Source organism: Anastrepha ludens, chromosome 3 (assembly GCF_028408465.1).
Source record: "Anastrepha ludens isolate Willacy chromosome 3, idAnaLude1.1, whole genome shotgun sequence".
NCBI classification, from domain to species: Eukaryota; Metazoa; Arthropoda; class Insecta; order Diptera; family Tephritidae; genus Anastrepha; species Anastrepha ludens.
In genome coordinates this window covers 81,892,686-81,908,113 of record NC_071499.1, presented here as the reverse complement: position 1 = coordinate 81,908,113, position 15,428 = coordinate 81,892,686, and the positions used below count along the sequence as shown (strand labels likewise).

Sequence of the window (15,428 nt, the reverse complement as noted above, 5' to 3'; positions counted from 1 at the left end):
TTTGCAAAATCTAGTAATCTTTGTCGCATGACGAGAAGATGTCAGGCTATACTCGACAACGATGAAGGCTGCATTGCGACTCGTAGTTTTGTACATACTGTTATTTAAAAAGAATTTTAAATACATAAATAAATATATATATATATATATATACTTGATGAATTAGCGCGGTTCCTTTTTTGTGACACTTTTTATGCTCCTAAAAATTTTAAATATGTTTGAAATGAACCGAAGATGTTTTTACACCAAGATTTTAAATTAATATAAATTGAGTGGGATCGCCCGATATTAAAAAAAGCATAAATTAATTAAAAAATAATAGTTTCTCCGGTTTTTTGCTTCCTTACTTTTCTATATTTTCAATGCGCCTCAACTCAAGAAACTCACAATCTTTTTTCACACATTCGTTTTTTCCCATTGCTAATATACATATTTTCAAAGTGTTCAACGCAATAATTTCCATGGATTATCTTGGAAGCAGGGAGCTTCAGTTGATTGCTAAAACGGTGCCACTATTCAAATGAAATACAGTATATACCCATGCCTGCATGTCTCTACTGACCACAAACTATTCTCGCATGACTTTGTATTCCTCCCAACAAATTTTGTAGGTTAGAGAAAACTATATATTGTAATCCTAGTTGCTGGATACATTTTAATTGGTTTTTAAGGTGTTTTCTATGTATTTTACTATGCTACGTTTTGATTACACACACACACACACACACTCCTTCTTATAGGCTCAACATATGAGTGTATGTATGCAAGTTTCCTGAGTATTCGTGCTACAGGATTACCTACATACACGAAGTTTTGAATTGATATTAAAACGAATTCATGTATTTGCATACAACCGCATGCGACGAGCACTCGTACATATGGACACATGTTGTGCCGCACCAAAATTTCAGCATTTATAATTACTGAGCTTTAGAGCGTAAAATATTTTGCTCCAAAGGATGAAAAATTAACGAGCAGCTAACCAATTTAGTTGCAAAAGCCACAAATCCAACACACATGTGCCGCATTGGAAATATATGCTCAAACATATAAATATATACATATGAACGTACTCTTATGACCGTAAATTTTGAATTCATTATATTCTAAATGCAGGGGGAAATGTGTTGCGGGAAAGTAACTTTCTATGTAAACGCACTGCTTTTTAAATAAGGATTCGAAGCTTTGATGCCAACGAGCACAAACCTATTACAGTTATTTGAGTTTTGAAGCGAGACGAAAAGGTTTTTATTTGGTTAAGTTGAGACGACGTGCCTGAATTAATACCTGAACATACAGGCGACCTTTGCTAAACTCCTTACTATTCGGCATTTGGAGGAGACGTATCCAAAAGTATTATAGTATATTAGGTTAAGTAATAAGTTCGTGTTGAGATTTCAAAATATTCTCCTTCTAATGATATTCAAACATACACGCGCGAATTCAAGCGTACAGAAGGTGCCGGCACTCGCGAACTGTTATTGCGTACACAGTGAATTTGACAGAAAGAATAAATGAGAGGTCGAAAGACGTGAGTGCGAGAAGCTTCAGATGCTGGCCACTAAGAAAAACGCCTGGAAATTCTATGAGCGACGACTTACAGAATGTTTCAAGACCGGGGTGTTTCCATGTAAGAACAAAGACGGCGATCTGGTGACTGACATCCAGAGCGAACTTAAATTATGGGGGAACACTTCTCGCTCTTGTTATTTAAATAGTGACAGCTGCGCATGTCTCAAAGAATGTGAAGATCCCGATACCCCAATAATTTACGACGGTACTGTCATGCCGCTACCCGACCATGACGAGGTGAGAATAGCGATAACGCGGCTAAAGAACAACAAAGCGGCGGGCGCCGACGGACTGCCGGGTGAGCTATTCAAACATGGCGGCGAGGAGCTGGTAAGATGCATGCATCAGCTCCTATGCAAAATATGGTTGGATGAAAGCATGCCTGCCGATTGGAATTTAAGTGTGATCTGCACAATCCACAAGAAGGGTGATCCTGCAATCTGTGCTAATTACCGCGGGATTAGTCTTCTAAATATCGCGTATGAGGTTAATTTGGTTATTGGTACGATGATTTGTAGTTCAAGGATCCGATTTTTTTTTCATTTTTTGATTTAGTTAAATACTAATATAACTAACGTAACTAAAATTTTTGTTAAAAACTATTCTGCAAATTAAAAAAATTCAACAAAAAGATTTTGTATAGAAACTATTCTGCATATTACTTTGAAAACTTATATGTCTTTGTAGTTGTCCAAAAAGGCATTGTGAAGTTCAGTATAACAGCGGGGGCCCCAAGGATCGGGTCTAGGCCCACTTCTACGGAACCTTATGTACGACGGGGTGCATAGTCTAGTTATGCCTCCCAGAATGAAAGCCATTGGAGTCGCGGGCGATAACGCGGTGGTAATAGTAGCAAAACACATCCAAGAAATTGAGAGGATCGCCAGCGAATCAGTAAGTACGATCAAGGTTTGGTTGACGTCCTTGAACCTGTAATTAGCTGAGCTCAATACTGATGTGGTTCTAATAAGCAGTAGGAAGACAGTAGAATCCACAAAGGTAAAAGTTGGGACTGTAACTATCAATTCAAAACCTGCCATTAGGGAACTAAATAATTGATAGTCATCTAAATTTTAAAACGCACCCAGAATACGGTGGGAAGAATACTCAATGTCTCCTGTCTGGCACGAATAATGCCAAACAACGGTGGCTCTAGTTATAGCAAAAGATTGTTATATTGTAGGGCCGTCAACTAGGTCCTTTTGTATGCGGCACTGATCTTGGCTGATGCAATGAACATCAATAGCTACGCAAAAAAACTAATAGCCGTCTATCGGTTAGACGCTATGTGAACTATCTGCGGCTTTGGCACAATTTATGACGACGCGGCCGCCGTAACCAAATGGGTTGGTGTGCGAATACCACTCGGAATTCACAGAGAGAACGGTGGTTCGAATCTCGGTGAAAACACCAAAATTAAGAAAAACATTTTTCTAATAGCGGTCGCCCCTCGGCAGGCAATGGCAAACCTCCGAGTGTATTTCTGCCATGAAATAGCTCCTCATAAAAATATCTGCCGTTCGGAGTCGGCTTGAAACTGTAGGTCCCTCCATTTGTGGAACAACATCAAGACGCACACCACAAATAGGAGGAGGAGCTCGGCCAAACACCCAAAAAGGGTGTACGCGCCAATTATATATATTGTATATATATATTTCGTTCGTTTTAGTAGAACTAGTCCCAGTTGACACTCTGGGTAAAGAAATGCAGAGACTATTTATAAGGTTATCGGAACTCGACGAAAGAAGAAGAAAGGCGTAGCTTTATAGCCCACTGGCAGGACCAGCGGAACAGGTCACGCAAGGGTAGATGGACGGATGAGTGATGGTTATTAGCTATTATAATATGGGTAGAAAAGAACCATGGGGGAACAAACTATTACCTAACTCAATTCCTTTCAGGGCACGGGGTATTACGAAAATACCTACATAGACCCGATCATGACAGTTCCCCAAACTGTCCAATCTGCACGAAAAGGGAAGAAGATGTTGAACACGTCACACCAGTGGTATGTATGGCATGCGCCCACTAACCCTATAACATTCCTCCCCTCTCGGCTGATTCTACCCTGGGACTGCTAAAACAATTTCCTCAAGGTGGAACCGTGTTTATGTCTTTTAGACACACCTACGTCCAGGTTCCTCTCTTAATTGCATATTGGGGTTATAAGCTTCAATAGCATCCATTGGTTTGTCACCAATGGGATCGTTACTCAATATCGACTTGTCGTCTGTTTGGGTTCGTCTTGCGGCTTTGCCTCACGCGTTCGTGCTTGTCGTCTGCTCATGAAAACAGTCAGCCCCACTGAAGATCTGTTTCAAAATAGCTTCTTAGGGAGACGCATCTAGGCATCTCTTGGGTACTGTATATCGGTCGCATTCGCTTTGCGCTCCCATTCTAAGTTTCGTAAACGTAGGTGTAGCTGTGAGGCTACAAGTCATGCATCATCCCAGAAAAAAAATACCCATCTATTGAGCAGTTAGCGGGTTAAAATGTTCTCCATTTGTTTTTTTCTCTAGAACGTCTGAACAAATCATAAATCAAAAATATAAAAATCTCATAGTTTTCTACACCAAATTACCAGAAGGATGTGAAAAAGGGTGCAAACTTCGATTATCCTCAACAAATTTCGACTTTAGCTTTCAAATCATACATTTGTATATCTTTCTTGTCTCCCTAACTACCGGAGCACATGTCGAAACTTAATTTTTTTTTTTGTTCAGATATATAAATTATTTTATGCGGAAATTATTGTTAGAAATAATTTCAAAGCAGCGTTTGTCTACTTTACAACTTGCTTTTATATATCATCATACATTTTTTCCCATATTAATTTTTGTTATTAATGTATGTATGTACTCCTATAGTAAGTTAACACACACTCACTTTAAGTTGCAGAGGCCTGTTCCAGAGCTCAAGCCAGGTTAACGATGATAAAGGCAATTCCTCCTTACCCAGCCTCAACGTCATGAACGAAGCTCACGTTTCGCTTTCATTTTATTGCAAAGTCACTGGTTGATTTATTTTTATTTTTATTGGGGTCGTTGCGGATAGTTTTCGTTTTCGCTTTTCCACATTCAATTTCACAAAATACTCGAAATGAACTTTTTTATTTAAAACTATTCTCTTTTTGTCTGATTTTTTGTTGAGTTTTTTTATGGTTGAGGTCAAAGTTGAAACACATTGAATGTCGCGCTGCCATATGCGCACACCCGCCTCACTCACTACACCCACACACAGAGAGTGTGGCAAAGACACATACCTCAAAGCTTGGTTTGTTGCGCAGCAAAATGAAAACATTTCAATGATTCGCCACAAATAAAAAGGTAGTCAAAGCAAAGCCACAACAAGCCAGCAACGCAACAAAAACAAGATAAAAATAGCAAACAGGCATTTAAAACAAAGCGTAGAAGTACGTACGTACATATGAATTTGTTATTTTTCAGATATTTTTTTCCTTTTTTCTGCATTTATCCGCTTTGTAAATTTGATTGCCAATGAACGTGATGCGAGCCAGTGAGTGTACTATATATGTATGTATATATGCACATGTATGTGTGTAGGCATTTATATAATATGTACTGTTGTTTTGTTGTGTTTTGCTGGTTTTGGGGCTGCCATTCGTCTGTCGCCGCCACCCGTCTGGCGATGGCATCGCCACACAATACAACAGCCGAGGCAAACCAGCAAAGCGTATATGTGTGTGTGTTTGTGTGCATGTGATTTTGTGGGTTACATGCGGCGCAACAACCCACGCACCACGGGATGCCAACGGGCGCAGCCGCAGGCCAAACCAACCGGTGTGCGCCTGCTCGTAAACTACACAAATATTCATGGAAAAAATCAAACGAAAAGCTCCAATCCTCCATTCCTCGCGCTCCCTCAATCAATGACTGCATAGTACCAACACACACAGCCTCACTCACTCACACCCTCACTCACCCAGCAAGTAACCCACAGCGAGCGAACGAGCTCCAAATAATCCAACTGTGCGCGCGCCTGCGCTCTTGACTGCGCAGCACTTCCAGAGGCATCGCGATTCTTTGCTTCCATCGTTTCGATACGCTGATTGTGCAACAATAATTACTATGTGCGTGCGTTGGCAACAATAACAACAATGCACTTATTGTTGTTCTATGTACTTGTACATATAACCCAGTGACTCCCGCTGACGATGACCGCATTTGTTGTTAGTTGTTTTTGTGATTTAACTGTTTGTTTTGTTCGGCTGTCAGTTCGATTGTTAGTCGCGTCATTACTATGCCGATTTCGCAGATTTGGAGCGATAAGCAAAACAAAGAAATTTAAAGAACAACAAATAGAATTAAAAATCATTAAATGGTGTTGCTTCTATCAATGCATTTGATAAAAATGCAAAAAAAAAAAAAAAACAAGAAAAACAAAAAAGATTTTAAATACAATTTCAAGCGCGTTTATCCGTTTTCGATATTGGAAGGAAAAGCTCAAATCTTACGCCTATTTTTCACCTTTAAAGGGAAACAATGCTCAATGTTAACAGCCAAAGTATTTGTATACCAAACGCACACACATGCAACATGTTCTTTTTTTTTTAATTTACGTTGTTGTCTGCCTCATGATCTTCACTTTTCAAATATAAAGCACTTTTAACACCTCTGTAACGTATTCAAGCTGAACTCGCCGGGTTGCTTGGCTCACTTAGGCGTGAAGTGGAATAATAGCGCCAATTGACCTCTAACCTCGCACACCGTGTCTGCTTGCCACACTAAGCAGTTGCCTGATGCAGCCGCAGCATAGTCTATCGATCACTCGCAAGATTAAGTGTTTTGCTCGCTTTTAACTCAGCTTTCACTGCCTCGTTTCATGCCCATCCAACAACTGACCCAGTGACTATTGACTTTTTGTGGAATATTCATGTCAGAGCTGAGTTAGTGTTATTGTTAGCAGATGTGACAAGGGTAGTCGATAAATAAAAAGTGTGGAAAAGTTAGGAAAATCCTATTTTAGGAGATTGAGAACCTTGCATACCAGGCCACTTTAAATTCAAGTAAACCATATTTCGTTATTTACTTAAGAGTGGGCAGCAGACCACCTAAAACAAGAGCACGAAATGGGTTTAGGTAAGGTATGCGAGCCTGCAAGGTCTTTAGTCAGATGCCATAAGATAGAGGGACTTGCTCCCTTCAACAATCGTGATTCACATCTATCTTTTGGTACTGTAAAATAGCTTTACTGTCCTTCCTAGAAATCTTTGACTACAAATATCTATGGAGAGCTTTCATGTTAATACACCGGAGCGAGAACATAGGTAAGTATGAAAAGAAAAAAACTATAATCGCTACGACATCTAAATAGAATGGGCGGATAAATCGTTGAAGAAAATTAAATTCTTATTGACTGCTGATTATGTTGAATTCGAACAATGGCTGGATGGCCATTCGACCACGCGCTCTATCATGACCTCTGCCAGGATTTTCTAAAAATCTTTTAATAGTATTTCTCTTTCCTTACACAGGGTGGGGTATGTAGTGATTTTTCTTGACCTGGACCTTGACAAAAAGTAAGTATAATTATCTCCGCGAATGGAAAGAATCGATACATGCTTGAATAGCGTTGAGAAATATTGTGAACTTATTTCCAAAGTCAACGTTTTATTACCCAATCATTGCGTTTATCGAAAATATTTCAAAGTAATCTCTTCTGACGAAGCGCATTTTCATCTCGGTTTCTATGTTAACAAGCGGCTATGCCGCATCTGATGATCGGGAAACCCTCAATTGATCGTGGAGAGGATAATGCATTCTCAGAGATTAACAGTTTGGTGCGGATCTTGGCGACGTGTGATCATTGATGCATTTTACCTCAAAAATGCTGCTCGAAACTCCATTTCGCTAAGCGATTAGCACTTCAGAGGCTTGAGAAAGAATTTGTTGTAGCAGGAAAGACATGGCTGCTCAGCTTGTTCCACAATCGATATTTTGCGCAACAGCTCTGTAATCGTGTTATTTGCCGTCTCAGCGGTCTCAATTGGCCACATAAGTACTGCGATTTGACGGTGTTAGACTTTGTTTTAAAAGGTGATGTAAAAGACATATGCGACCAATCCATTAACGATTCAGCCTAATAAGGCCAACATCGAGCAAGCCTATCGTTGGATAGAGGGGCCACTAAGGTCTTGGAAAACTGAATGAGCAGGATGCACTACCGCTTGCACTTTCAGGTACACTAATACAATGATATTGCTATTTTTTTTTTGATAGCGGCAGACTAATCACCTACCCTGTCAGAAATCAAATAGATTAAGAAAACCAACACAGGACAAGTCATGTCGAGGCCCTATGCTTTTATTTTTTTTTATTTTTGAAAATAAACCACTATATTATATATGCATACGCTTAGAAGTATCTGGAGCCGAATAAGTCTCTGAACATGAGTGGGTTAACCATATACATACATAATGACCCTGTCAATGTCTTTTAATAATTCTTACGAAGATTAATGAGCACATGACAAATGGTGTACTTGTATATGCTGATCAACGATCGTCTCCTTTCTCTCTATTTTCAAGACATCAGGGCACATAGTAAAGTCAAATTTTTCGATGAGGGTATTTTACTTACTTACTTATGCGGCGCTATAGCCGTGTGTCGGTTTGGGTCGATCCCAAAATGGGGCGCCAGCTGATTCTGTGCTGCGCTCGTTGGTGCTAGGTGGAAATCTCGAGTGAAGACAGGTTCTAGAGCACTTGATCCTTCCAACGCAGATGTGGTCTTTCTCTTCCACGTCTTCCTTTTTGGGGTACCGTGTCGTAAACTCGTCTTGCGGGCGCGTCTTCTTTCATACGGGTGAAATGGCCAAGCCAGCGTAGCCGCTATATTTTTACAAGCTTAACTATGTTCATGTCCCTATATAGCTCATACAGCTCGCTGTTCCATCGTACGCCGCATCTTCACTACCGCGCGGAAGGGGCCAAAGGTATTACGTAGAATTTTCATTTCATCTGCTGTTGACACCGTCCATGCAGCTGTGCCATATATTAGGACGGGAATGTTGAGCGTTTTGTAGAGTGCCAGTTTGGTACTTCGAGAGAGAGCTCTACTTTTCAGTTGCCTACTGTTGGCAAGAGTTATTCTCCGTTCGATCTCCAGGCTGATGTCATTTATGTTGTTAATGTTGGCAAAGTCCTTCATAACTTCGAATTGTTGCTTGTCCACAATGACATGTTGATCAAGACGCAAAGACTCCTTCTGTGTTTACAGGTACTTTGTTTCATCCTCATTCACTGCAAGACCCACATTTCTCTCCTCTCTCTTTAAACTGGAGTAAGCCGAGCATACAGCATGTTTGGTTCCGCCGATAATGGCGATGTCGTCGGCATGTGCTAGTAGAATGGTCCTCTTATGAAAGATAGTAACAGTGCGGTTGAGCTCGGCAGCACGAGAGATTTTTTCCAGCAAGAGGTTGAAAAAGTCACGAGAAAGAGAATCGTCTTATCTGAAACGGTATCGAACGGCTCGGAGAGGTTATTTCCAATACTGATGGCGCTTATGGTAGCGCGCGACGTCATCTTATACAACCGTATTCGTTTTGCGGGGATACCAATAGTGGCAAAGAGGTAATTTCAATCCGTGTTGGCTAAGGCGGCTTTGCAATCAACGAATAGCTGGTTTGTTTCGAGTTGTTTTTCGTGGACTTTCTCCAGGATTTGGCGTATTGTGAAGATCTGGTCAATGATGTACTTACCAGGTCTGAAACAGCGCTGATAAGGCCCAATGAGGGTATCTACTTATGATATATTAAATTGCTTTTAACAGTCGCTTCAGACTTAAAACAAGGGCACGAAATGGGCTTAGGTAATGTATGCGAGCCTGCAAGGTCTTTAGTCAGATGCCATAAGATAGAGGGACTTGCTCCCTGCAACAATCGTGGTTCACAGCTATCTTTTGATACTGTAAAATAGCTCCACTGCCCTTCCTAGTAATCTTTGACTACAAATATCTATGGAGAGCTTTCATGTCAATACACCGGAGCGAGAAAATAGGTAAGTATGAAAAGAAAAAAACTAGAATCGCTACGAAATCTAAATAAAATGGGCGGATAAATTGATGAAGGAAATTAAATTCTTATTGACTGCTGATTATGTTCAATTCGTACAATGGCTGGATGGCCATTCGACCACGCGGTCTATCATGACCTCTGCCAGTTTAAGTTATTCAGCTCTTAACCTCCTTTGCTTTCTTTCGTTTTTTTTTTTTTTTATGTTTAGTATTTTTTGTTTGGACGTGCGTTTCGCATTTTCGTCATCGCCTAGCATCAGCATCAGTGTGATTATCAACAGCGTGAGCATCAATAGTGAGAATTGTGGTTGCCAGCGGGCCGACAAGCAAGTCATAATACTTTTTGTTGTTGCTGTTTCTTGTTGGTTTTGTTTGACTGCACGACTGCTCAATTGCTGAATAATGCGGCACAATGACTAACTGAATGCCACCACAATGCGCGCACGTTCCATTGAATGAAAGGCCCGATGAGTCGGGCAACGGAGGTTCTTCCTGGCCAAAGAAAAAAACAAACGGCAATGTTGCATTCTTTGAATATTCATGCTCGTGCTATGCTTTATGTGGTGAAGCGTTAAAGCGAAACCACAAATTCATCATTTAACCAATATACGAAAGCTGAAAGTGGTAGAGGGCGGCGGTGGTTAGCGCGTGTCTGCTATACTAATGCCGCAAAAGCTGAGCGGTAGGCGTTTTTATGTGCATAATTTTTTCTGTGCTGCTCTTATTTATGTTTTAGATGGCTTTATAATCGTATTTTCGTTGATACGTTGATTCATACATACATGCATACATGCCTACACCTGTGTTCACAATAATAGCAGTGCGATGCATAGCAAAGTTGTGACCATTTGTTAACAGTTAGTAACATAAATAAGTATACAAGAGCCTGATTTATGGAATTGTTTGACGCTAATGTTTTCCTTAATATGTAATCAAAATATTTTACACATGGTAATTGTGTACTGGGTACATGCGCCTTAATTTACAGGTAACCCTCCTACAACGCGATTAATTGGTTCCTGAAAAACTCCGCGTTGTAGGAAAATCGCGTTGTAGGAAACTTTTTTTCCTCCATTTTTCCTTTTCTTAAACAATATCACGCAAGTAACATTTTAAAGTTTTCTCAGCCGAATTAATTAATATATATTAGACCTTTCATCGAATAAAAAAAATTTATTTTTTCAAAGATATTTTTCTATTTGTCTATTTCAATATAATAACATAAATTAATTCATTTAATTAATTAACCAGCAAAAAGCAATTCATTTATTTAAATAACATAAAACTAAGGAAAATAAAATCTGGGAAAAATAGACACGGATTTTCAAATCTACATATTTCAGAGGATTTTAAATCTCAACCTTCTACAAATCCGCTTCCTCGTCCTCGCTTATTATAATTTGCTTCAAACGTTTTGCTCTTGGTCGTCCTATTTCAAAATCCGAGCTTGACGCACTATCACATTGATCCGGTTCAGCTATTATTGCTGGTCTTAAAAAATCTTTTATTGATGTCTGCTTTGTCCTACTTCGTAAATCTTTATAGATTTCCTGGTAGGCAGATAAATCATGTTCAAGATTTCTTTTGAACATTTCTGCTCTACTATTTAGAGGATCGTTTTCCAAAACATACTCTTCCAACTCCTTCGCCAGATTTAAAAGTTTCTCCACATTTTTTAGCGAAAAGTTTTTGATTTCGGTGTCAGAGAGGTCGTCAGAGCTTTCTTCAATCGATAATGCTTCACTTGTCATTGCTGCTAAATCTACTTCATTTAATTCGTCGTCCACAACTAATTCTCGAATATCAGCCACATTTATTTCGTCAAATCCATCGCCTTTTATTACGTTTGCCAGTCTCACTACGTTTTCATATTCATCCTCAACGAGATTAACAACAGTTTCCTGTACTACAACCTCTGGCAAAAGTGCTTTCCAGCAAGCTCTCAGTGTTGATTGACGAATGTTTTTGAGTGATTTGCCGACGATTTCACAGCAATCTAAAATTGAGAACTGTTTCCAGACTTCTTTGACCGTTATATTCAATGATTCTATCTTCTCTAATATTAATTCAAATGATTTGCGTATGTAGTATGCTTTAAAGGTTGATATTATTCCTTGATCTAAAGGTTGTAATATTGATGTAGTATTGGGCGGTAAAAACTCAAGTTGAATATTTGGATAACTTAAATCAGTTGCATGAGCTGGTGCATTATCTAAAAGTAGCAATACTTTAAATGCCAAGTTCTTTTTTTTTAGATAGTTTTCTACGTCGGGAACAAAGCAATGATAGAACCAATCATTAAATAGTTTGGCAGTCATCCATGCTTTTTTGTTCGCTCTCCAATACACTGGAAGATTGTTTTTATTGTTTCCTTTCATGCAACGTGGATTTAATGACTTGTTAATAAACATTGGTTTTGTTATAAAATCACCAGATGCATTACTGCAAAGTAACAATGTTATTCGGTCCTTAGAAACCTTAAAGCCAGGAGCTCCTCTTTCGTTCCTCGAAATAAAAGTTCTTGATGGCATTTTTTTCCACCACAAACCTGTCTCATCAGCGTTAAATATTTGATCTGGCAAATAACCATGTTCTTCAATAATTTTTATGAACTGTTCAGGATATTTATTCGCCGCATCAGCATCTGCGGATGCTGTTTCACCCTGAATTTTCAAATTGTGTAGAGCATGCCGTTTTTTGAACTTTTCAAACCAACCTTTGCTAGCCACGAATTGGTGGTTATCTTCGTCGGTTGTTGATTGTTCTGTTTCCTTTAAATAATTGAATATTTTTAATGCTTTCTGTTTAATTATATTCCCATTCAAAGGCAACCGCTTTTGCGTCATATCTTCTATCCATACCGTTAGCGATTGTTCCATTTTTTCTATTATCTTCGTCCTTGGCCGAGAAGTGATTTTTGCGAGGACCGATGATCCGGATGATACCGAATTTCTAATTTTTTCTTCGTTTTTTTTTATGGTTCTTATCGTGGACTCGTTTAATTTAAAATGTCTAGCAACATCAGCTATTCTCTCTTGATTTTGAATCCGATTCAAAATTTGAATTTTGGTTTCAATCGTGATAAACTTTCGTTTTAATGATGCGTTTTCCTTTGCTTTTGGCATTTTTATGGCCTAAATTACAAATTAATTAATTTAAGTTATAAAAAAAGTTTAACAGAAACTCACCGATTATAAAATCTATTTATCTCGATTTTTACAAAATTATTATTATACGAAAAATGGTTTCACAAACGTTTTAAAATTTGTTTCAACTCCTCTTCACGACTTACTGTGAATGACTAAACCAAATCAAATTTCCAAAAACATTTTCAAGAGCACTGTTGCCAATTTAGCTCTTTCAGAGCTAGATCTAGCTCTTTTTTTTTGCTCGTTAGCTCTCAAATATTTTTTTTAGCTCTTAGCTCTTTGTTTAGCTCTTTTTTTTTAATTTTCTAGCTCTTTTTTGCTCTTTTTTTGAGATGTTTTAGCTCTCGTTACTCAGAGGGAGTTGGCAACAGTTCTCAACAGTTAATTTTCGGGGAAACCCCTTGTTTTATCTAAAAACGTGTGTGTAAATGTTTGAAAAAATTGCGGTTTGCAAAATTCCATAGTGCATACAAACATTCAAACACTTTTAGTATGTACATATGTGTAATACAAACATATTATTATTTCTTTATGAGACTACGAATAATAGATATACACATATACACAAGTAATTTTTGATAATTGTGTGTTTATAGAATGCAGTTTATAGAATATGTATTTAAAAAATGCTTAAAAATCGCGTTGTAGGAGTCGCGTTATAAGAAACATTCCGCAATTCGCAAACCGCGTTGTAGCGAAATCGCGCTATAGAAGTACCGCGTTATAGGAGGGTTACCTGTAGCTGTAAATTTTAGGTAGCGAAATTTATGTCACAAAAGTTAGTATACAGCAAACGATTGTTCAGTTAGCATAACATTTATTTTTACGTATTGATTAAAAAAGTTAAAGTGCTTAAAAGGAAATTATAAAAATTTAGGGAAGGACGTTTTGTATTAATTTTTGCGACATTTTTAGTAATAGCACCAAGAGGAAAAGAGCTTTCTGATGATTTAAAAAAAACTGATTATAAAATATCACAAGGAACATGAATCATTGCGAGAAATCGGTCGTTTGATAGATAGGAGTTTTGCTACAGTTCAAAATATTGTGAATAAATATAAAAGTGCGGGAACCACCACTAATAAAGAGCGTTGTGGGCATCCGCCGCTCTTAAGTCCCTGAGAAAAAAGCTTAGTCGTACGGAAAATCAGGGCAAACCCCAAAATAAGTGCCCCCAAATTGAAATCTGAAGTTGAAAATGAGCCTGGAAACTAATTTAGCACCCAAACTATACGCCGGGTTTTGCATAGTGCTAGTTATCATGGGCGCAATGTCAGGAAAAAGCCCTTCGTGAGTAGTGTCAATCGGAGTAAATGGATTTCATTCGCAAAAGATCACGAAAAATATGACCAAACGTTTTGGAACCAAGTCAAATTTTCTGATGAGTGTAAGTTCAGTATCTGTGGATCTGATGGCCATGAAAAAGTTTGGAATCGCGGAATTGGATCCAAGCAATATTACCGGCACTGTGAAGCATGGAGGGTGCTCTGTAATGGTTTGGGGATGTATGGCTGCGAATAGGGTTGGAAACTTGGTATGTATTTATCGAAAATATTACGGACCGATATGGTTATTTAAATATTTTGGAAAATAATTTAAAAGAAAGCGCTACGAAATTAGGCCTTGGAGGAACGTTTATCTACCAGCAGGATAATGACCCCAAGCACACATCCAACATTGTACGAGAGTGGCTGTTATACAATGTGTGAAAACAGCTGAAAACACCGCCACAGTCCCCGGATACCAACCAAATCGAACATTTATGGGCACATTTAAAGCGGCAAATACAGGGTAGCTGATGAATTTTGCTACATTAAGAAACTCAAATAACTTTTTTTTTAGTGTATGGAATTCATTTATTTTTTTTTCAAGTTGAAGGTCATTAAATTTTATTAAATGTAGCTTAACTAATATAGTTTTAAAAATAATTGAATTTAAATGCCCCCCATGCTCGTTGACACAAGTGCGGCATCTTAGTAAAAAGTTGTTCATTGCTGCTTTGAGAGTTGCGACAGGAATAGCCGCAATTGTTGCCCGAATGGATTGTTTTAGTTCATCCAAATTTGTTGACTTTGTTTTATAAACTTCTTGTTTACATAAACCCCACAAGAAAAAGTCAGGTGCAGTAAGGTCAGGCGACCTGGGGGGCCAACGAAATTCGAAGTTTCTTGAAATCAGTTTATTGGGAAATTTTCGTCGCAACTCTGTCATAACAGTCTGGGCTATGTGAGACGTTGCCCCATCTTGTTGAAACCACACAGAGTTGAAAGGAATTCTCTTTCGTCGTAGTTCTGGATAGAAAAATTCTTTCAGCATTTTCAAATAACGGTCTCCAGTAACCGTAACGGTGTGACCATTTTCTTCAAAAAAATAAGGCCCGACAATACAGCGTGAAGAAACCGCACACCACACTGTCACGCGAAGAGGATGCAATTCCGTCTCGTGAAGTATCTGTGGGTTAGAAGTACTCCATATTCGACAATTTTGTTTGTTCACATTGCCGTTTAAATCGAAATGGGCCTCATCAGACATGAAAAGGCAGTTTAACATGTTTTGGTCTTCTTCCACCATTTGCAGGATCTTCTGGCAAAATTCCAAGCGAATCGGCAAGTCTGCTGCATTCAGTTTGCTAACCATTTGAATTTTGTAGGGAAATAAGTCTAAATCTTTG

At 38.6% G+C, this 15,428-nt stretch overlaps 1 protein-coding gene across 1 annotated transcript; it reads right to left on the bottom strand.

Moving 5' to 3' along the window:
* Positions 1-10,972: 10,972 nt before the first annotated feature.
* Positions 10,973-12,487, bottom strand: LOC128857574 (tigger transposable element-derived protein 1-like). The gene is made up of 2 exons (XM_054093327.1): positions 12,157-12,487; positions 10,973-11,820 (listed from the first exon to the last, which is right to left on the bottom strand). The coding sequence occupies exons 1-2, from the start codon at positions 12,485-12,487 to the stop codon at positions 10,973-10,975; spliced, it is 1,179 nt and encodes a 392-aa protein (XP_053949302.1).
* Between the last annotated feature and the right edge of the window lie 2,941 nt (positions 12,488-15,428).

Excerpts from the sequence above, each read along its gene's own strand:
- LOC128857574 (XM_054093327.1), bottom strand. The coding sequence starts at position 12,487 with ATGGAACAATCGCTAACGGTATGGATAGAAGATATGACGCAAAAGCGG. Across the intron at positions 11,821-12,156 it reads ATTTAACGCTGATGAGACAG|ATAATGCACCAGCTCATGCA; the intron begins GTTTGTGGTGGA and ends TGCTACTTTTAG.